The 22098-nt window shown below is 38.5% G+C and overlaps 1 protein-coding gene across 1 annotated transcript in view; it reads right to left on the bottom strand.

Annotated features, from left to right (window-relative positions):
• The window catches only part of SLC9A9 (solute carrier family 9 member A9), a 184187-nt gene that overhangs the window by 66680 nt on the left and 95409 nt on the right, over positions 1-22098 (bottom strand). The window contains exons 11-13 of the mRNA XM_053986275.1: positions 13560-13673; positions 11254-11365; positions 5712-5865 (exon numbers count right to left, since the gene is read on the bottom strand). Coding sequence (XP_053842250.1) covers positions 5712-5865; positions 11254-11365; positions 13560-13673 — 380 coding nt within the window. The remainder of the gene's footprint in view (positions 1-5711; positions 5866-11253; positions 11366-13559; positions 13674-22098) is intronic.

The raw sequence follows: 22098 nt of genomic DNA, 5'->3' as shown, positions 1-22098 counted from the left end.
TCAGGATGGATAATCCTTGTGTGCCCATGTGAGGGAAAAAGGAAAGCCAAGATATTTGTCCTTAATTTAGGAATAAATGAGAGGCATTAGAGATCAAACTCTAGTTTGACTCTAGTTCACAGGAATGGCTGTAAGGAGATGTGCTGTCTCATGCTCTTCTCCGTGAGCAGAGCAGCACTCTGTGATGCAGTGCAATATTCTGATGAGGCTTCTCTTAACCCGGCAACAGGATCATTCCTCCTTGCCTCAGCTGACTGCAGCCTCGTTGCCCAGATCACCTGTCAGGAGACCATTCTGTCCAGTGCTTTTCTGCAGCACCCCCTTGAACACAGCTGGACACAGGGAATGCTACTACAGAGTTTGGGAATAATGAAAAGAATATTTTTGTTACTGAAGCAGTAGTGCTGTAATCCTGGCCAAGATCATGTAACAACATGATGTGCAACTGTGAGCAACTGTGGTTGCTCTGTCATAAAGTTCTGTCTTTCAGCAGTCTATAACTAGCTGTTAAAGGGCTGAGATAAACACAGAACCATATTCTACTAACCAGGTTTTTGGGTTGTTTTGTAGTAGGCAGCCATATTCATACACAGTCATGGCACAGCATTTCATCCCGCTGCCCATCTACATCCCTAATGAGCCATCCTGGTACACATATGCACTGCCTTAGCCTTTGATGTTGAAACAAACTATTGGATACTGAAAGATCCAAATTGTTGGCTACTTCTGCTGAGTGAGATGATTTGCTGAGAATGTGAGTTCAGTCAGCCTTGGTCATCCCCCAAAAATGGGGTATGCCAGGCCTCGGTACTTAGAGAAAGTTGGATGTTTGGAACTGAAGTTTTAGGTGAACTAGAAATGGTGTGATTTTAAGGGCAGCCAGGCACACAGACAGGTCTTTTCTAAAATACATTTACCAACAGTAATGGCCAGATAGGCACAGTAATAAAAGCTACTATTCAAAGCTGCTCAGTATTTATTTAGATTATGGAATAAAATTCTTCCTATTAAGTGAAGAACAGCTGCAAAGAGATGCACAAAGAGTTTGCAAATCTCTTGACAAACATTTACACAGAAGGTGATGATAAACAAACAAGACCTAATACCTAGCACAATGCTTTTATAGGACATGTTTTATTAACAGCTTTGAATTTTTGCTCTGCCTGTCAGGAGAATCCTTTATCCTCAAACCTCTCAGTGCAGATTTACTGTAAGATGTAGCTCTCTATTTTTAATCAGAGTATGGGGAATGAAGGGAATCGTATATCCAAAAGCATTAGCAAGTAATGCTCAACATCTCTGAAGGCACATTTATTGAATAGCTCAATTTGACTGCGAACTTAAATGGCTATCTCTGCTTTGGTGTTGATGTATTATGAAATTATTCTCACATGCTGATCCAGGTTTATTCATTGCCTGCCAAGAACTGAATATTGTAGTGCTTTCACATGGGGAGTAAAAGCAATTTTTTTTCCTGTTACAACTTTAAGATAAGTCAAAAGGCAATGTATTACTTAGGAATGTGGTGCAGCCAGCTCTGCTCTTGGTGTGGCAGCTGATAGTGCTGTAAACACCTGCACCACCACTGTGCTGGGAAGTGCTGGGTTACTGCACCAGACAGCTGGGAACTTCCAAATGCAACCTCATCTTCAGAAAGGGAGCACCCAACACTCCCTGAAACTCAGAGTTTCAGGTGTTTAGGAAGGAGACAGCTAAAATAAATAAGACATTTCCAAAAGTGTGTTTCATTCTTTTAGAACAAAATGAAGAAATATTCAGTCTTTGCCAAGAATTTTTTAAGACTCCTTTTGAAGGCTGCTGTGTATAAGTAAATGCAGTAGTAAGATAAGAATGATTGGTATGGATTTCTTTTAAAATTGTGTTTTGACATATAGACACATTTAGACATAAATTTTGTTATTAGCAGGTCATATTTCCAAGGCTTTAAGAACTTTTCTTAGATTCAAGATAGAGTTTAAGTAGGAATATATGTTTTAATATAATTAATTTGTTAAAGGGAACAAGAATTATTATCAATAAATTTAGTGGATTCCTGGGATCCATTTAAGCTTTTTTTTAACAAAAGCTCTTAGCTGGTTTCTTGTGACACAGCTGATTGATGTTGCTGCATTATATGGGAGATGGAAGTTGAGCCTTTTTGGGTAGCACATGGTTAATTTTGATAGTGTATCTTACTATATGTTTTAGCAACAATTTGCAAGTGTTGTATAAGCTATACATATTCCTGGAATAAATCAGCTGGTAGTTATCTCTAGAGGATACATCCTATCTTTTCTCTAAAAATAGAGTGACAGATTATATTTACATTATGTTAAATTTTAACTGAAAAAGAAAAGCGCAGATCTGATGCTATTGCTGTGAGGAGAGGGGGACAATTATGGGAAATTCAGTTATTATGGAGACAAAGACCGATTTTTTTCAGAAGTTTCATTCATATTCTTATTTTAATATTGTCATTATTCTATTCCCTTATACACCAAGTGTCCTGATCACGGTTACGAGAACCTCCCAATGTAAATTAGGAGAGAGCAATGAATAATTGAAACATGGTATAGTATGTGGGCAATAATATACAGCAAGAAGGCTGTACAGATCTGAGTACTGTCTTCTGCCCTAACACTGTAATGCATTATGGCAGAGCAAATGGTAAATATATGGGTGTGAGTTCTTTCTGATTTATGTTATTTTTACATGTCTTGAACTGAATGGATGATAGATTTATTTATGTTTTAAATCCAACCTGTGGGTAAGTTGGTCTGTACCATATAAACTCAAGCATTTATCTCTAGGATAAGACTGAGCTGATTGACCTTGAGGAGTTTAGAGTTGCATCTCCTGAACTAATGATAGGAACTGGACCCTATTTCACAGAGGGAGAGGGGACACAAAACAGTGAATGTGAATGAGATTCAATCCATTCAAACAGATTCAGAAATCACATGCTCCTCTCTATTAGTCTCTGAATGCCTCCAGTTCAATTAAATACATTATCTGCTGGATAACCATTTTATGATGAAAAATTGGCAAAAAAAGCACACTCTGCTTGGGACTGTTATTTGCTAGATTGTGCTGTTTTTGACCATTCTCTCCTGAGAAGGTTTACCAATAGAGCACTTGTAGTTTCTGTTGGGAAAGCCAGCGTAGTCAGTGCGACCATTCATATATTTTTAATTTCCCGGAAGCGCTATTTTGATAAGGTGAATACCTTTAGTTATTTAGATTAACTGAGCTGGCACTGTGCTTTGGATTTGACTGACAGTGGTAGATCTGGTTCCCTGGAGCACTGGGGAATCTCAGAGAGGAGTTTCAAACTGCCCTGGGAAGGTGCCTGAGGTACGTCCGTATCAGCTGATCACGAAGGGCTGCTGTGAGACCAGTCCCCCTCGTCTGTGCTCATAGCCATGGTTGCAGCATTTCCCTGGCTTCAGCCCTTTTTTTTCTGTAATTGATGGCATGCAAATCCCTTCCAATAAATCTCTTCAGAGACAATCATATCATTTTTGTACTTGTAATGCAGTTTCCCTTGGCTTTGTGAGCTGAACCCTCCAAACTAGCTTGAAAAATACCATCTTTTCCTTCTAAAGAATCATGGGGATAGATGCAGCTCTGAGCTGCTGTTCAGGCACAGGTGCCAGCATGCTGGGGGATTTGACCAAGCAAGCTGGTGTCATCTGCCACAGCTCCATAACTTTCCTCAGCAAACTAATCTACCAGAATCCATACAAGTGTCAATTTTCTAGACTTACCACCACCTTTGAATACAACTACTTAGCAAAATTAATTAAGACTAAAAAGGTAAATGCTGGTAGCTAAGGACAAAAGTCCACATTGAGGTGTAATAAATTATAAATACAGTTTTCACTAGAAGGAGAAATCAGAGCCTCAAGATAAATTTGTAATTAAAGATGTCTATTTAAAATTTTATCTTAATTTGACATCCTCATAATTTATGAAGATGTACATTCCAATGTCAAGAAATTAAGTGTAAATTATGAACCTAATAGTTTTATAGTAAAAAAATTGATATCCTGATTACAAACCAAATTTATTTTATTGATAAAAATGTCTGACAGACCTGATGGGATTCAGGAAGTCCTCAGAGATGAACATTTCAAATCAGTAATGATTGTCTACTTTCAGTGTCTTTGGTGAAATCTATTGTAAAAGAGGCTAGAGAAGGAAGCACATGCATTGAACAGTATAAACAGTTAATATGAGAGTCAGCCCCTCACTTGTGGTCCTGGGGGGCTTTGCACCTCTGGGTAGCACTAAGTAGCAGAATAAATGCCATTGCATCCTATTCATTTTCTTGTTAGTGAAAGCACTGCACAATCTTAATTTTAAAATTCCCTAAAGAGCTAAACCACGAGGGGCATCTAGTGACCCAAGCTCTCAGACTGCACACTGACTACTGCTCACAGCCTTTTTCCCTTACTGTATTCTCAGCATTATTCCTTATCTCCTATTATGGAAACCCAGACTGATTTGCTCCCCAAGATTTAATGAGAAAGCTCTTCCTCACCCACGTTTCCGTTGCCACATAGAAAAACTCTTGCTGACTGACAGTGAAAAAGTGGCAAATCTCAGAAAGATGACTGATAGTGCCAGAGTGTATCCAAACTGTAATGGCCTTGATTGACATTATGGGACATGAGACATGTCATGAAGAAGAATCAAACTGTCACAGAAATAGAAAACCTCCACGCCGTACATGGACGCCTGCATCCATGTTTATCCAGTACACTTGTACGCTAGTCCTTATTTTGTCTGCAAATTTATCTACGCTCTTTGTAAAAGCCCCAGTTTGGTTATCTTCAGCTGCTATTTTATAGCAAGAGTCTGATATGAAGGCTTGTAATCAGACACCATTTTGTAAACAAGGAAAACATATGCTATATATAGAATAAATGATAATGAACTGTGAATTGCAGGCCTATCTTGATACTGAGGATTTCTGTGGTGATCTTGCAAATCACAGCAGGGAGTTCTGAATGGATTGTGAAGTAACCAGAATCAATAACCAGCATGAGTACACTCATTATTAAAAGTTGGGTTTCAAAAAAGCACACTTGGAAGGACACTGCATTTAAATTAGATCCTTTTTACTCCAGTTTTCTATTTCCCTCTCTCTTGTAATTTAACCTCCCTTGTCATTTATTGCTCTCTGTGAATACAAGTGACTATGAAGTAATTTAAAAAATAATATAGTGAAGAAGAATATATAAAACAATGCATAATAAATTAATGCCTGAATGAGGCAGCAGTGGAGGAAGATTTTTCCAGCATATTCTCATTATAATCAGAAATGCATGATTCATTACGTGTTTGTGTAGTAACTACAGATTTTAGGATGAGGGCAAAATCTGCCTGTATAGCTCATTCTTCAGCTTCAGTGTCCAGTTCAGGCAGACACTATTAAGATGTATTCACGGTGTTTAAAAGCAGCAGTAGTGAAACAAACTCTCAGGAAAAAAGGATGCATCTGATCTATGTCTAAGCCCATAACAAACTTAGGAAGAACCTGCTCCTTGTGGTCTGGAGCCTCTAGCAGGTACATAAATACTCCCTTTGTGTGTGTTAAAGCTATAAAAAGCACACATATAAGCATTAGGAAGCTGTAAGGATGTAGTGGTGGATCCGTAGGGATCCCGTTCCGCTCTGCTGGCTGGTGCTGCACAGACAGTACTGACCTGATCTGCAGCCAGGTGAGCATTGCTGTGGTGCCCCCTCCAAACACCCAGACCGTGAAGAACACCATCAGCAGGGCTGTGGTGAACATCATCTGCTTGGGCTGGGAGTCTGTGTCCCGAATGGCCAGCGCAAACGCAATCGCACCTCGTAAACCTGAAACAAGACGGGGTAATGAACTTCATGCGATGGAGAAACAGAATTGTAATGTTTGCAGTCCAAACCCAGTTCCAAGGGCAGAGGAAATTGTCAGATCATAATCCTCCTTATAAAGTACTGAATCGTGCTAACTGAAAGGGTGGGATTTAATGCAGCAAATTTGCAAAAGTGAACAATGAAAGGACTCTCATATTCACACAATAATCATGCTTTTGCATTACATTTGAATTCTTTGTCTTGAATAATTGCAAATAAAGTAGTAATCTGAACTTAATGCAGGTTGAAAGAGAAATCTATATCCAGTGTTAAGTAGGACTACTCATGAAGTCAGGAGCAAGTGAAAAAGAGGATTGGCATTAAAATCTGCACCTAAATATGCTATTAATTTCTTCCTTGAAAATATAGAATATATTCCTTTAAAATAATTTAATGTTCTAAAACTAGTCAGAAAAACATGACTTACAAGCAATGAATAGTTTTTCAAAGATTATTTTAAATATCTAAAAGGGGATGCAGAATAAATTAATGTACTTGAAACATTATAATAGTTGTAGAATTATACACCCATAGAGACTGAATAAACAAGGAATTACAAAGGTGGTGAAAACAGCTAAATGAGTTTAAAAAAAAATCCCCATAGATCGTAATAAGGGGACTAAATAGGTCTTGACAAAATGCCATATTTAAAAATTGAGGGGGGAAAAGCCTGCTAGTGCCTGCAGCCCTCAGGATGCATAATACAAATAATACTCCATATTTTCCCATGCCTTTCATGTATCTATTTAAATGTACTTTATCGTTCTCCAAAAAACTTTCACAAAATAATTCTAGAGAGCAAAGTCATTATGTGTATACAATACATGTTGAGTCCAAAAGGTACCTTGGAAAGTATTGAGAGATTAAATCAATAATCAAACCTCTTGTAAGGCACTGATGACATATGCAGAATCATTTAATTAACTGCTAAATGCAGCTGTTTTTGGCCTAGAACTCCAAAGCTCTTTAAGTTTACATAGCTAGAATGTGAATTATTTGGCATAGAAGCTGGGATTTCAATTATTTGGTATAGAAGTTTATCCAGGAAACAGCACAAAGCCATTTCTGCAAGGAAGAAGCAGACTGGGGTTGCACTATCTGAAAATACTCAGTGGCAGCAGGTTCAAAACCCTGCAGGGAGATACTGGGCTTGTCCTTGGCTTTGCTTTTGTGTAAAAGACACCTCTGAGGATGCAATGCTTTACTATTTTCTAACAGGGGAAGAATATAATCTCATTTTAGGCATGTATCTGAGGAGGGAATGAACTACTACCGAAATTATCTTTATTTCAGCGGTTGCAGTGGTAATCTGGATGATTAGCACAGCTACATTTCAGTGGAAAACAATGCTGCTTCACACAGTTGCATCACACCTTTAATTTTAAATCTAGAACACCTCTTTTTGTAAGAGGGTATATATATATGTATATCTACAGACACAGAGACACACACACACACACATATGCATACAAAAGTTAATTAGTACATCTTCTTGAGCAGTGGACTGGCTGTTTCTTCAGTTCAGAAAAACAGTGAGTGACTTTGCATTTTTTGTTTATAAAAGACTTTACATAGTCTATAAGAGATAATTCAATTTCAACTAAAGACATGTCTAAAGGAAAATAAATAATCAAACTAAACAACTAAAGCAGTGGGAAACAGATGAATACACTTAAAATGTAAAGACTCAATAAGAAGCAAGGACTACTATATGTGTATATATATCTCTCTCAAAATACTTTCCAGGTAATAATACAAGTGAAGGAAGGGAATTTTAACAACCTCAGAAAATGTTGAGCTACAGAAATGGACTGAAGTTAAGAAAGATTAATTTTGCTGTAAAACTTCAGGGAAAAATGCCACCAAAGCCCAGTGGAATGACTGGATGCAGTGGATGTTGGTACACTTGGACAGAGTGGTGCTACATTTTGACAGGGTGGTGCAGCAAAAGACCAACTCTGATGAACCATTTGCCCTCATCTTTCAGAGGTGCACTGATGGTAGCTCCACATCTGTGTTAATCCATTCATCCTTGGGCTGAATCACAGATTTCCTAACAGATTATTTTTTTTTGTGCCAGCCACTAGTGAGTCATCTTTAAGCAATGTTCTTTAACGTGTCAGAGCCTTCAAAGCAGTCCAGACCAGGGTTAAGGTCCAGAGTCCCTAGAACAGAACCTGTGTGCCCTGTAGGGCTGTGAGCCATCCTTTGCCACACCCCACACAAACACCTCTCCAAACCCAGCCCTCTGAAGAGCCCATGGGCTGGAGTGTTTGTTGTTGGTGGGAAACAAATCTGCCAGGAAAGAAGACTTTCTGTGGGTAGCCCTGGTGTTTTGGTTTCAGCTGTCGTTTTCTGCTCTTTTTTTCCTTGCTTTCTTTTCTATTTAGCTGATTTCTTCACGTTGCCACTTCCCACCTCTGTGTCTGTATGAGTGTGTAGATGTAAATGCCTGCACAACAGCTGTCTGTACATGGGCCTTTTGGCTTAATTCTGCATCTGTGTTCATCTTTTCAGACTCCACTGATGCTGTGATACCTTATATTAACAGCAACCACCCCTGTAGCACTGTGTCCCACAAGCCTCTCTGTTGTCTATTTATGTGTTGTAGAGAAGAAGAAAACAGAGTAAAAAGTAAATAAAGATGTTGGGAGAAGAGTGGAAAGTGCTATAAAGTCTAAGACTTTAATTTTTTTTTTTTTCACATGAGCAGAGACTGTTGGACTACTCACTTTAGTTGATGTTCAACTTAATTGGAGAAGCTCGGGCTCAATTAGTCTTTGTATAAGGGACTAATCAAGTTTTCATTTACAATGGAATGTTATCAGGAATCATGATTAAAAACAGTTGTAGAAGCGAATCCACCCTCTGTAATGTATTTTTAGAGGAGTGGTAGAAGCAGATAAAGAATGTGATAAATCAAAATGCTCCATAATCCACCTCCAAGCCTAACTCTTCCACCTTTTCTCGACTGTATTGATATGCATCAAAAAGCAGAACTTAGTGACTTCAGGAGAGTTCTTTGCAGAGTAAGGTATAATCAAAGGCTAATCAACAGTGTACTTGCCTGACCTTAATTGCTTTTCTCAGCAATTTTTCTCAGCAATCACTTCGGTGATTGTGGCAGTAAAACAAGCAGTAAATGTTTGGTGGATTTGATAATAAGATAGAAAACAAAACTACCCCCAAATTCATTGTTTTCTTCATCTGAATGTGTGATGCTGTGGTGAATGAAGGCCATTTTTCCCTGTGATCAACTAGAACCTGTTCTGCTTTACCAGAACAATGAAGGTGGTAAAACACACACCGAGGTGGTGGATGCTGCATCCCTGGAAACACTCGAGGTCAGGTTGGACGGGGCTCTGAGCAACCTGATCTAGTTGAAGATACCCCTGCCCATTGCAGGGGGTTGGACTAGAAAACCTTTAAAAGTCCCCTCCAGCCCCTCCCCTCCAACTGTTCTATGACAGTTGCTACAGATCATTGTAGATAATTTCCTTCAAACTCAAATTCAATGTCTTGTTTTCTCATCAGAAATATCTCTCTCCTGGCAGCCATTGTCCTCTCTGCTTATCACTATATGCAGTGTTATCAGTTTATAGCACTATGAATGATATTGGTAGCTAAGCACAAATCTTGGTGCATCTTAAAAAATAGAATTACAAAGAAAATCTGTGTATCCTGTGAAGTGTGCAGCTACTGGCAGCATGAGAGACAGTCTTTATTATTATAGTTGCAGATGATGCCATTACTTTATTATAATGTAAACACATTTTTCTCTACAAAATAGAGGGGGTTTTATCTTTGAAAATAGATAAAAATTACCTTTCTGAGAATTTTAACATTTACATTTTAGAAGCCTAAATACTACTGCTTCAGTTCTCAGCTGCCAGATTGTCCTGGAAAGCTAATGTGTGTGAGTTCTCACGTTCAGTTGCTGGCTGCAGGCTGCTTTCTGCTCCTGTTCTGTGGAGAATGAAATTTGACTGCAGAAAACGAGGACAGAAAAGTTAAAGAATAAGAAAGATTTCAGAAGGTTTTCCATCCTATACTTTAGCTGATGAAAACCATAAGCCAAAATGGAGCCCAGGAACTAGATACCAAATGATATGAAGCTATTTTTCATGCTGTTGTCTAGCTGGCCACCTGCTAGGCTTACCAGAGGGATCCCCAGGTCCAAGTCACCCATGGAACAATGGCAGGGAAGCAGTTGGGCTGAAAGGCAGCTCCTGCTGGATGTGTCATCATCCCTCACTCAGTCTCGCCGGAATTAGCTGACATTTTCAGTGGCAGCTTTTAGCAGAAGGATTGAATGGGTATAGAAATGAGCTGCTGTGTTGCTCTCTAGAGAGCTGGAATTACAGAGGCACAAATGAGGCCCCCTGATGTGGAGTACTCCTGATGAGGGAGCTTGAAATGCAGCACTTTGTATTTCACTCGTTATCTGGCTAAATGGATCTCTGTACGTCAAGGCGTCAATCAAGAACTTTTATCCATAAAAATGTGGAATAAATTTTTTGCATAAAAAGCAGGAAAATTAAGCAAAAAATGTGCTGAGTTTCTAATTTTAGAAAATTATATCATCAATAGCGTAGGGGTATCTGCATTTCTGTCTTTTACTGAACAGATATTCTTAGCTTATAAGTGAGTTTTTCCTAACTAGCATTAGAAAGTCAAGTGGAATTATTTCTAGCTTGTACAAGTAAAAAAATACGGAATCCAGATGAGCCTTAACATTTCTGGGGATGATGTGCAAATCAGACTAGAACATGGCTCCCTCTTCTGGATTTTAATTTTTTTTATTATTCTACAAGGTTAACAAGATAAAAAAAAATTAAATATCAAGCTGGAATACATATGAAAAGGTCTGTGGAATTGAAATTATCTCATCTCATGTTTAAAAGTAAAACTGTTCCAGAAGTTTAAGGAATTGCCAAAAACCATGTCTGATCTGAGTATCAGTACTAACACTGTCCCAGTTGGATATTTATTTGCTGCTATGTAAAATACTTTCAAGTATACTACAGGTGCCTCTAAAACAGCACAACTTAAAAACATGGCTTTCCCAAATTGTCATGGAAGTGTAGACAGATGGGGGACAATGGATTGAAAGACAATGGCTTCCTGGGAAGTGAGTTTCCAAAACATTAATTAAAATAGGGCAAGAGCACAGTGAGGTTGATCAGAAGGCATCCACTTGCTTCAGTAGTAGCTTTGGAGAGATGAACTTGAGTTTAAGATAACAAATTCTTTGTGATAGATGTGGCTTTTTCTAGTGATAGATGACTATTTTTGTCATTCACTAAACGTGGACAGGAAAAATACTAAAAAAGCCAAAATAGGTCTTACCTGAAAACATCATCATGTGCTGAAAGGTCCTGGGAATCTTTTGTTTTCGACCCAAATTCAAAAGGAAAGAAAGTGGGTATATGTTGGAAGCTCTTGCTACAAAAATAGCCATCTAAAATGTAAAATGTTGAGGAAAATAGTGGACAAACTACTGATAAAACCAGAATTAACCCAAATATTTCTTTAAAATTATTTTAAAGATGTAATTAAACAAATATATTATCTTCTTTCATGTTTTATATGCCATGTTCTAATGCTCCCTGTGCAGTGGCAGAGATCTGCCTTCCCCAGACATCCTGGTTTTATATTCATCCTAATATATCTCACTTCAATCACTCTACTTCTCTCATCACATTTGTGTCACATGTGACTTCATCTTCAGTTCTTCAGGAAAATGCCCATCATCTATTGCAGAGAGAGCATTATCTCCTTGAGCAGCAATTTGCAGAGGATAAATGTGCTGTTGGACCTGATTATTACTTCCTTATTTCCTGGCGATTCTTACTGTCTATATCCAGCACTTTTTGCCTTTTCTTCCCCTTTTCTGCAGAGATTCTTCTGATGAAGTTCTGTGGAACTATCCCAAAAGTTGCCTTAATTAGAACCATGAGGCCATTATCAGACTGAAAGAAAGGCAGTCTGAGCTCCTTATATATGCCTTTTGCACATTTTGCACGTTTTTTGCCCTCCCCTCGTCTTGCGGCTCAATTATGGCACTTCCAGTCCGAGCGGCCGGGACTGGAGAGCAGGTGAAGTGTTTGAGAGGCCATGTCTGAGTCGCAGCAGCTGCCCCAAGAGCTGCCTGGAGCTGCAGGGCTCGGGAGAGGCGGCCGTGCTCCTGCCCTGAGCCCTGCAACCCTCTGCAGCCCCGGCTCCCGGGACAGCCCGGACACAGCCGGGTCCCGGCGCTGCTCCGCAGCCCTGCCCCATCCCGGGGCTGCGGGACAGGCTGTGCCCCTGCCCTGCCCCATCCCGGGGCTGCGGGACAGGCTGTGCCCCTGCCCTGCCCTGCCCCATCCCGGGGCTGCGGGACAGGCTGTGCCCCTGCCCTGCCCTGCCCCATCCCGGGGCTGCGGGACAGGCTGTGCCCCTGCCCTGCCCCATCCCGGGGCTGCAGGACAGGCTGTGCCCCTGCCCTGCCCCATCGCGGGGCTGCAGGACAGGCTGTGCCCCTGCCCTGCCCCATCCCGGGGCTGCAGGACAGGCTGTGCCCCTGCCCTGCCCCATCCCGGGGCTGCGGGACAGGCTGTGCCCCTGCCCTGCCCCATCGCGGGGCTGCAGGACAGGCTGTGCCCCTGCCCTGCCCCATCCCGGGGCTGCAGGACAGGCTGTGCCCCTGCCCTGCCCTGCCCCATCGCGGGGCTGCGGGACAGGCTGTGCCCCTGCCCTGCCCCATCCCGGGGCTGCGGGACAGGCTGTGCCCCTGCCCTGCCCCATCCCGGGGCACAGCCACTCCTGGCTCCTCGCTGCCATCAAGCCCAGCCTGGAGCCAAGGGAGCTCTGGTGCAGTCCTGATTATTCATTTAGAAATTACATGTAACAATTACTGCACGTCAACAGTATGCTCCCAACTTTCAAAGCTATTACAGTTCATTTAAAAGTGATAAGCAGAGGGCTGCTGCTCTGTGCCAAAAAAAATCATTGAATAAATTGTCAGTGTGAAAAGAATCTATACTGCTGTACAAGTAAGATTTATTGAGAAACCATAGCAGAATTAAAGACACAGCGCTTTTCTTACCTCTTAGGCACATGATGGTGTAAGTAATTCCATGTATGCTAGAGATATCAAATATAAAGAAGGAAAGATTTGAGCAAAGCAGAACTGTGTGATTTTTAAGGACTTCATATCATTCAAGTAGTTTTGGGGAAGTCCTGCTTATGGCACACATCTGTCTGGAGGCAGCTCTCCAGTTTGTGGATCTGCACTGGCTCCAGACAGGAAGGAAGGTTTTGTGTTGCACCTGTCCCCACAGATGTGTCCCAATACTTATCCCAATTTCCCACCTCACTTATAACCATTGACAAAAGTTCCCCAGCTGGTTTAAAGCTATTTGCCTGTAGCAGAGGAGCAAAACAGCAACTGTCCAAAGAACATGTGCTTACATGCATTGGGGCAGTTGTTAGGATATAGGTAATAGATGATTGCAGTTGGAATTGACAATATACTGATCTTTAGTATTCAAGGAACTGATTGGTTTGCTTGTTGACTTCTTTTTTCACATGGAACATGCATTCTTTTTTTTAATATATATATATATACACACACAAATGTACAGAGATATGTACTTCTTTAAAGCAAAGGATACAAGTGCACCAAATATGAAAAGAGGATTGAAGATGTGATTTTGAAACGTAAATAGTGCGAGTCCCATGTAACAGAAGATGACATTCTCAGCCAAAAAATTCATGAACTCGAACAACTTAAATGAGAGAGAAAGAACATAATTATGACTCATGTCTACAACAAACTACTGATTATCCCAAGTTCCCTTGGAATACAGAACTGTTTAGATGAAAGGAACAGAAATTGCTGCTGTTTCAATGGTGGATTTTAAACCCACCTAATTTGCTGACAAATTAGACACAAGGTGTCTTTTAGCTTTAAAAATCATAGTTGTTTGCATGTTTTTCTCTGATTTGTATTTGAAAGCTTGCCATAGACAACTGCTAAAACACATAAAGAACAAGTAAGTTATAAGAGTTTCAATGCAAACTGCAGAGAAGCTGAGGGAAATTAGCTTCACTCAGGTTTACAGGGGTGAGCCTGGGAAATGGCTCATGGTTACACAAGTGGCTGTGCATAATGCAGCCCTGGGTATGGGTACACTAAGGCCTAGGGAGAAAAAAAATCCTAAATGGACCTTTAAGAACTTGTCCCTTTAAAATATAGCACAGTCTTTTTTATTACCATGAATATTATCCCACAGATGGAAACTCTTATTGCACTCTATGGACATCAATATCAATACTAATTTCAAACCAAACTATTTAAAATGTCATTTACAGGTATTATAAAATAAGCTTAAGATACATGAGTAGGGTAGAATTTCTTCTGTGAAAAAACAAGCAAGGCCAAAGTATTCATTTGCCTTGAGGGGATGTTTTTGATTATATTTGCAACTGATTAAATTAAAACTAATAAAATAAATTTTCCTATATAACCACATCTGGAAAAAATCAATCATTGCTGCCAAATAACCTCAGAGAGGAAAAAGGGGCATTTCATTTCTGAAGTCACTTTTGAGCTCAGGCTTCTATGCTGACAAATCCTGGTGCAGAGTTAGGACTGAAGTTTGTCAGTCTGTCTGCAACCAACCATACATCACTATCCAGAATGTTACTATGGAGATGTTTTATTCATCCTCAGTGGGCTTATGTATTTTTTGTAATATGTTTGTGCTTCTAAAAATAAATATCCAGTAACAGTCACTAAGATTTAACAAAGGAAAAATGAGAGCTGTCACAATCATTAAAACAAATTTGAGAGCCAGAATGGCAAAAACCCATTAGTATATGGGAGGATATATTGGACCCCATGGCAGCACCATCAATTATCCTAAGCACATATTCCATAGCCCTCATTTTATACTGCAATACTGAAAAACATTAAAACAAAAAAAAAAATATTTGCAGGTTAGCAGTCTTAAATTATTTGAATTAAATTTAGATGAGAGGAACTAGTTGTCAAAAACTTCTAAGTATGGGATCTTGTGACCCATAGAAATTATGATAAATTCTTGCATTTCCACTTGGGAGCAAACATGATCCCATGTCTTTGTGGGAATACCACCTGATGCATTGTTTGAAACAATAGAAAAATGTAGCAGGAGTGCCACAACAGGATCTACATCTCTCTAAAATAGATATCTGTATATATATGAAAATCTTTTGAGGGGAGGATACTGCTATGAGAAGCCACAACTGCATACTTTAATTGTTGGGGTGAGATACAGTACTCCACAGGTTTTAAAGCTGAATGATATTTCATTTTTCATTTAGAAAATCTCATTCAAGACTAAAAAGAATTTGAAGTAGATGTACTATTAATGCATTTTAGAAACAGAAATTCTTAAACGAAATTTCCCTTCTTCTATTTTCAGAACTTCTCTTAATATAAATTTTTTGGTGGAAAAGATATTTTTTCCATATCATAGCCTTTGCTCTATACTTTTTCTAAGCAATCTTACTAAATTCAAGCTTTTACTCTTGCCTGGAGTGCTTTCATGGTGTAGCTGATTTTAAACTTCTCACCTCTTGTCTCCCAGCAATCCGATCAAGATACAATCTTTATGGATTTCTTGCAAATCCAGTTTAGTGCATCTTTTTCATTTCCCCATAACTTTACCTCCTTTTACTCACTACATGCCTCCTGCTTCTTCCTACTTCAAACTTCTAGGCTGATTTCAGTAAATGTTAAAGAGAAAAAAAATTCCTCATTCTTGTCTGGGTGTTTGCACTCAACATGAACAACACATTTTTCCTTTGCTCTCTGGGTGAATGTGTTGTGTCCCACATCACAGGCCTGCTGGTTTCCTTGGCCTCTGTTCACAGTGGATGTAACATTTGCAGCCACAGCCTCTGTGTCAGATGCCTCCAGTGCTGGAAATGAATTGCTGGACATGATTTTTTTTTTTTATTTTTATTTTTTTTTATTTATTATTATTATTTTTTTTTCTTTCTGTGAGTTTTTCTTTTTTTCATGTGTGTGTGTCTTTGCTGAACTGTGCTGGTTTTTTCCCTCTTATCTCTAGTTTCTCCGTATTTTGATCTTTGACTATCAGAGCACAGCTTGCTTGCTGGGAGATTAAATCCAGATTACTTTTCTTTCTTTGTGTAACAAAAATCCAGGTGCTATTTCAATAGCTAAATTAGAGCAGGCTCCACTCCTTCCTATTCCAGGCACAACCATGATATGGTCTATTAGCAAAGATTCAGCTCCTTAAAATGGTAAAAGTAGCTTGTTAGCTTCAGTTAGAATCTTCTGTGTTCCCCACATAGTTTGCTCTCTTTTTTAAAAGTCTATCACTCACTCATGTGACACATTTATTCACTGACTGCAACTTAATCAAATTTCTCACCATGAGTTAGAAAAAATTAAATAAAACAACTGCTTTGGAACTAGTTATTGTCATAAGAGGAGTGATATCTGAATACTTTTTCCTGGAACATGACACTTACTCATATAGCATAAAAATGACCCACTGTTCTCTTGACTTTACTTTTATTCGCGTATTTAAGAGTAGTGTTTTATTTAGTGTTCAGCTTCTGTGTTTTGTTCAACAGTCATACAGAGCCCATGGAGTGATTCCATTTAGCACTTAAGTGTCAGTGCTGTGCAGCACAAATCCCTTCAGAGCAAAACAATTTGTTCTACAGACATCTTCTGAAAACCATGTTAAGAAACAGCTTCCATAGGAGTATTTTCCCAAATTGTCACGTCTTTCAGTCAAGTGTTTCTGTAGTTATTTCAAAAAGGAGATGTCAAGACCTTTTAATGAGAAGTAGAAAAATAGGAGCAATAGGCTTTTAAGTGGAATTTAAAAATTCCTGGGTGACCCAAGGAGTTGCACCATCCACAGTAGCCTCTGGGTGACATCCTCTTCTGTCTGAGGGGCCATGAGCCAGGTGCATGCTGTGGTCCATGGGCTGCTTAAATGCCACTCAAAAATTCTTAATATTTTGAACATATGTACTTGCAAGTGGGATTATTTTTGTGGGAAGAAAAAGTTAGGATTAAGGTCTTCTGGATTTCAAGTGTTCGGAAGTATTTTTTCTGTAACCATAAATTCCTTTCCCTTGTCACCTACTGACAACCAACCTCTTTCTCCTCTAAATGAAATAGGCATAAAGTGCTTATGCACCACTATTAATTTTCCCAGGGCTACCAGAAAACCATTTTAATATACACATAGCAATAAGACATTTTTTTCTTATAAAACTAAAACCCCTCATTTGTAATGTGGCATTTCTAACTCTCCACAAAGTCTATAAATCTGGTTATACTTTTAATGTAAGAGCTGTAATAAATCACCAATGTCAACACATTGCAGAGTAGAGTATTAATTACAAGAATGCTGGTTCAGAACTAATCCAGGCACTTGGTTTAGGTGTTTAGCTCAGTGAATTACTGAAAATGGTATTTGCTTTGCTCTGGTAATTTCCTCTGTAAATAGTCGTTATTACAAAAGATTTATAGTAAAATTGACATAATATTTATGTATTTAAAAGCACATCATTCATGAAATATGCTTCACTTTTCTATTGCTCTCAGCTGTTGTAAGGACTAAGAGAGATGTGCAGAAATTCTGTTTTAAGTTGGGACATTGTTCCTGAAAATGCCCCTTGCAGTTCAGTTCTCACTGGCAGAGGAAGGACTTAATTCAGGCTATGTGTACATTAAGCCTTGCTGTAACCACTGAGTTTATCTTACACCAATGTTTTATTTTAACTCTAGTGAAAAAAAATATATGATATAAAAACTGTATTAGCTTTATCTTTTCAGTAACATAAGAAAAGCATGATCTTTTTTCCTCTCCTTCCTTTCCTCCTCCCCCACAGTTAAGTTCCAGCCAATTAGAGCAATAAGCTATGCCAGAATGCCTTTTGCAACTCGATTTATTTTCTAGAACTACTTATATTTTCACTGAGTGTTAGAGAGATTTTCTAGGTAAGTAATTAGTACACCTGGAAGATGGATATATGTGTATATGGATAGATGTGTATATGGAACACACTAAGTACCAATCTCACCTCCAATGAAAATAGAATTCCTTAAAGGAGCATCAAAAGGAGAAAATGAACATAATCTGTGGCTGGGGAGATGGAAAATGTAAGATTTTTCAAATACTGATATTTTAAGGAATACTTCTCATCTCAAGAGAATAAAGTTTGTATGACAGGACTGGGTAAAAGCAGAATGGCAAATAGTATTCTTTCCTCTTGAGGGAATAACATTAGTAGGGAGGTATTGGGTAGAAGCTGAATTACACCCGCAAATTCCTTCCAGCAAAATTGACTGAATTTTAATCATTGATGGCAATATTGCATTCGTTCTCTTGATTTAATGTTTGCTGAAGGAATGTCATCCACCTCTTGCAGGTACCTGCAGGCCTTCTGTAGTTGCAGTGGTTTAGCTAAAAACATGGAAAATGACACCTGTCTGAGGGGTGCAGCCTACAGTGATATAGTCTTGCATCAAAACAGGGAGAGTTTCCATATTCCAACAGCAGCTAGGAAGCTAGGATGTAAAATTGATTATAGTTTTAAGGGAAATCTAAAGGTAGCAGAGCTACTAAAAACCCAAGAATTCAATGTTAAGTGATGGTTATAAAATTTATTATATTTGAATAATATTATTTAATTAGATCACAGATATCATCATAATCCATGAAATCAAGGATATTGATAAATTAATAATTGATGAAAATTGCTTTTCCTTAACTCTTTTGAATTAAAATGCAGTGAGAATTCAAACTACTATAATTTTCCTGAGATCACAGAAACTTTTATTATAGCCTAATTGCTTTATTTTATTTCTCTTCTGATTAGAAGTTTCAAAATTAGGAAAAGGTTTGGATTTGAACCTTTTTCTTGAAATCTTATACAGCTATAATGAATGTACACAGCACAGTGATATAATGCTCATTTCTGGATATGCTTAGATGAAAGAATCAGCAAAAGTAACTCAAATTCATGATAGAATATAAACTTGTTTATGGTGTTAATTTTGATATGCAAGCATATCTGACTCTCAACTTGAAAACACACTAACAGAGAGAAATTCTTACAGGATCTTTAATGTCCTGGGGAAAAATCCTGGTCTTTTTTATCAGTAGGCTTTGCTACTGAATTAAATGAATTTCACCCCAACAGATTTATGGAAGACACACAATAACTTTCTATTTCCCTACAGATCTGGGAGGTTTAAAGGATTCATAAGGCTTAAGAAGTAGGAAAGGAAAAAGGTCTAAAAGAAAACAGTAGCACCAAGGGGAAGGAAAGGCCAGCAATATTTTGCTTTTCCATGGTATAGCTTACTCTTTCTGGCATAGTCTACTCATCACCAAAGTTCAGCTTGGGAGAAGCTGGATAAACTACTGGCACAGAACACACTTCTGACCACCAACAGCAAAGCAAAACTGCTGGCCTCAGATATAAAGGCCAATTCTACAGTCAAAATTATCATAGATCTTGAATGGCTTTGCTTAAAAAGAGAAGTTTAAACCAAAAGTATTGAAAATTAGGTAGCCAATAAGAATTTGGCATTTAAATTAAATGTTGCCTTCAATCAAATTTGGATCTAGCTCTAGATCATTAGTTTTGTTAAATTGCTTAGAAAAGGAGATTTCTGCAAGGTTGTTTTTCTTTTCAAACGTGGTCCACTTTGTGAGAGAGGGAACATTTTTGGATCAGTATCTCCTTTTCATGCAGCACAACCAACTTTTGCTACTATACAGCATCTTAAATGGTACCTAATAATGTAACCCCAGAATGACCCCTGAATGGAAGCTGCCACCGAAAGAGAAGGGATGGTGCTGTTGTTCCTACAGTTTGTCAGCCAAGTTCTTCTTTGCTTCACAAACTAGAAACAATCATTTCCAAAGTGCTTATTTATCTTAAATTCCTGAACTGAGATGTTGCAGGCAGAAGTACCCCAGTGCTTTGTTGTCTCAAGATTATGTGCTCAGGGATTCCTGCAGTTCAAACTCGCTAAGTTTATTTTAGCAGGACTGGTTTCTGCAAGGATTAAGGAAGGGTTCTGCTCCAGATGGGGCATAATAGAGTGCAGCTGGAAAATTGTTTGAAGGCATATAAAGAACTTTTGACTGGTCAGCAAATAGTGGTAGTACTGGAATAGCTGTGTTCAGGCTGAATTTGGACATTTTTGCAAACGGTGATGCCTCTTCCATTCCCTGATGGAGGCAATGATGGTAATGGAAAATGAAGAGGCTGTTAACAGCCTGTGCTGTCCAGGATTAAGCAAGTATTCTTATGAAGCTGAAATCAGACTCTGTGTAGAAAAAAAGAATTTAAAAATGGCAGATAATAACAACATCACTGAAAATGAAGCTTAAGGACATAGTCTGAACAACTTAAATGACACTTTCTTGGAATGTTCTTTCTGGGATGGCAAATCAGTGATCATATGGAAGTGGGAACATAGAGTTAAGAGCTATGTGGAGTAATGGTTAAAAAAATAAGCAAAAGAAGGAAACAGCTGGTGGCTTTGCAAAAGCAGACTTCCAGTAACAAAGGAGATTTAGTTGCTTTAAGACATGACTGATCTTCTTCTGATCAAAGAAAAATAGAAATGTTGTCAATGTAATATAGTTACCTTTAAAATGGCAATGAGCTAATAGATCCTTTGCATCTCTGTATTTTTATTAGAATTAGAGGAATTGCTGTTGATATTTCAAAATTAAAACACAAAATAAATCTCATCTTTCCCTTTCATCCCTCTGAAGTTTGTTTTTATTTTTTTTCAATGACCTGCCACCGCAGTCCTAACCTCTTGCAAGCAATTCAATTTCTAACAAGGACAAATGCAATTTATTCTATTTCAATTTGTTGAGAGGAAATATACTCTAATTATTGAAGTGTGTTCTTAAAAACATTTTCCTTCCTTGCCAAGTTTTGGATATTGGAAAGAAATTAAGTTAGTCTTTGCCATATTAGGAATTAGTGACTTATATGGGGGTCTTTAACCTATCAGGACTAAACCCAAAAGATTCTTATGAAGTCTGTGGGGTCTTTTCTTCATGACTATGAGATTTCAATTTCACTGCCAATCTGACACCACAGGAGAAATACTTGCCCTCTTTGCATCTGTTCTATAGACATGATATTGCAGCTTCTACCTACCAACAGTAATGTTTTCCTTCAAAGTTTGTAAAACTAATTCTGTGGAAAAACAAAGCTATAGAGCTGTAAAATAGGAATTACTCTATTTACCTAAACCAGACAGCAGTATCAGTATTCATATGCTTTTTTCTGATGCCATGTTGTTTTCTTTATTCAGGGCCTAATCTAGGATAAAAGAGTTTTTAATAAATAACTTGTCTAGTTTCTGTACAACATTTACTTGTTTAGGGTTTCCCATATTTACAGTGCTTTGTTTATAGAGGCTGGAGGAGAACGGACACAAGGCATTACCAGTGTCTAACCCAGGCAGAGCATCCTCATGCTGAGAATTCTCTTGCTCTGAACAGTGTTGAATAGTATAAGATCCTCATGATATTAGGCTGCTTTTGCTTTTCTTTAAGACCTATTATTGATGAGTCAGCTTTTAACTACATTACCTTGGCAGAATGCCACCCTGGAGTTACATTGGGCAGAATTATTTGCAATTACTCTGCAATTTTAATATCAGTACCTGAAGCAGAATACTGAATTAGTAAGTTCACCGATCTGCTCTTATATGTCTATATGTGGGAATTTGGGGAATTCTTTTGTTTCATTTCTACAGTTATTTTTAAACAGCTTCCCTGCCTCCTGATGTAGGCTGCTATTCAAGAATTGAGATTCATTTGGACAAGAAGTCTGAGAAATGTGAATAGCAGCTATGCTCTGTGTGTCACACTTTTCCCCTAAGTATTAGAGTACGTGGCTTTTCTCATCTAACAGTCCTTTACACTTAAAGTTGTAATCTAGAGTGCTTCATGGAGATGTGATAAATGAGAAATAATTTGACTCCAGCTGAAACAGAAAATGCTAAACTGTCGGAAAAAGTATTGCAAAGATTTCCAGTGTTTTCAGGTCTACTAAATTACTTATGGTCTCACTGATGATGTTTTACTGACATTCACCAAAGGGAAAAAAAAAGACAGTAAAACAAGCAGAAATTAA

The sequence above is a fragment of the Vidua macroura genome, chromosome 10 (genome assembly GCF_024509145.1).
Source record: "Vidua macroura isolate BioBank_ID:100142 chromosome 10, ASM2450914v1, whole genome shotgun sequence".
Lineage (NCBI taxonomy): Eukaryota > Metazoa > Chordata > Aves > Passeriformes > Viduidae > Vidua > Vidua macroura.
Note: the sequence above shows the minus strand (reverse complement) of the source record. Positions and strands in the feature narration are given on the sequence as shown.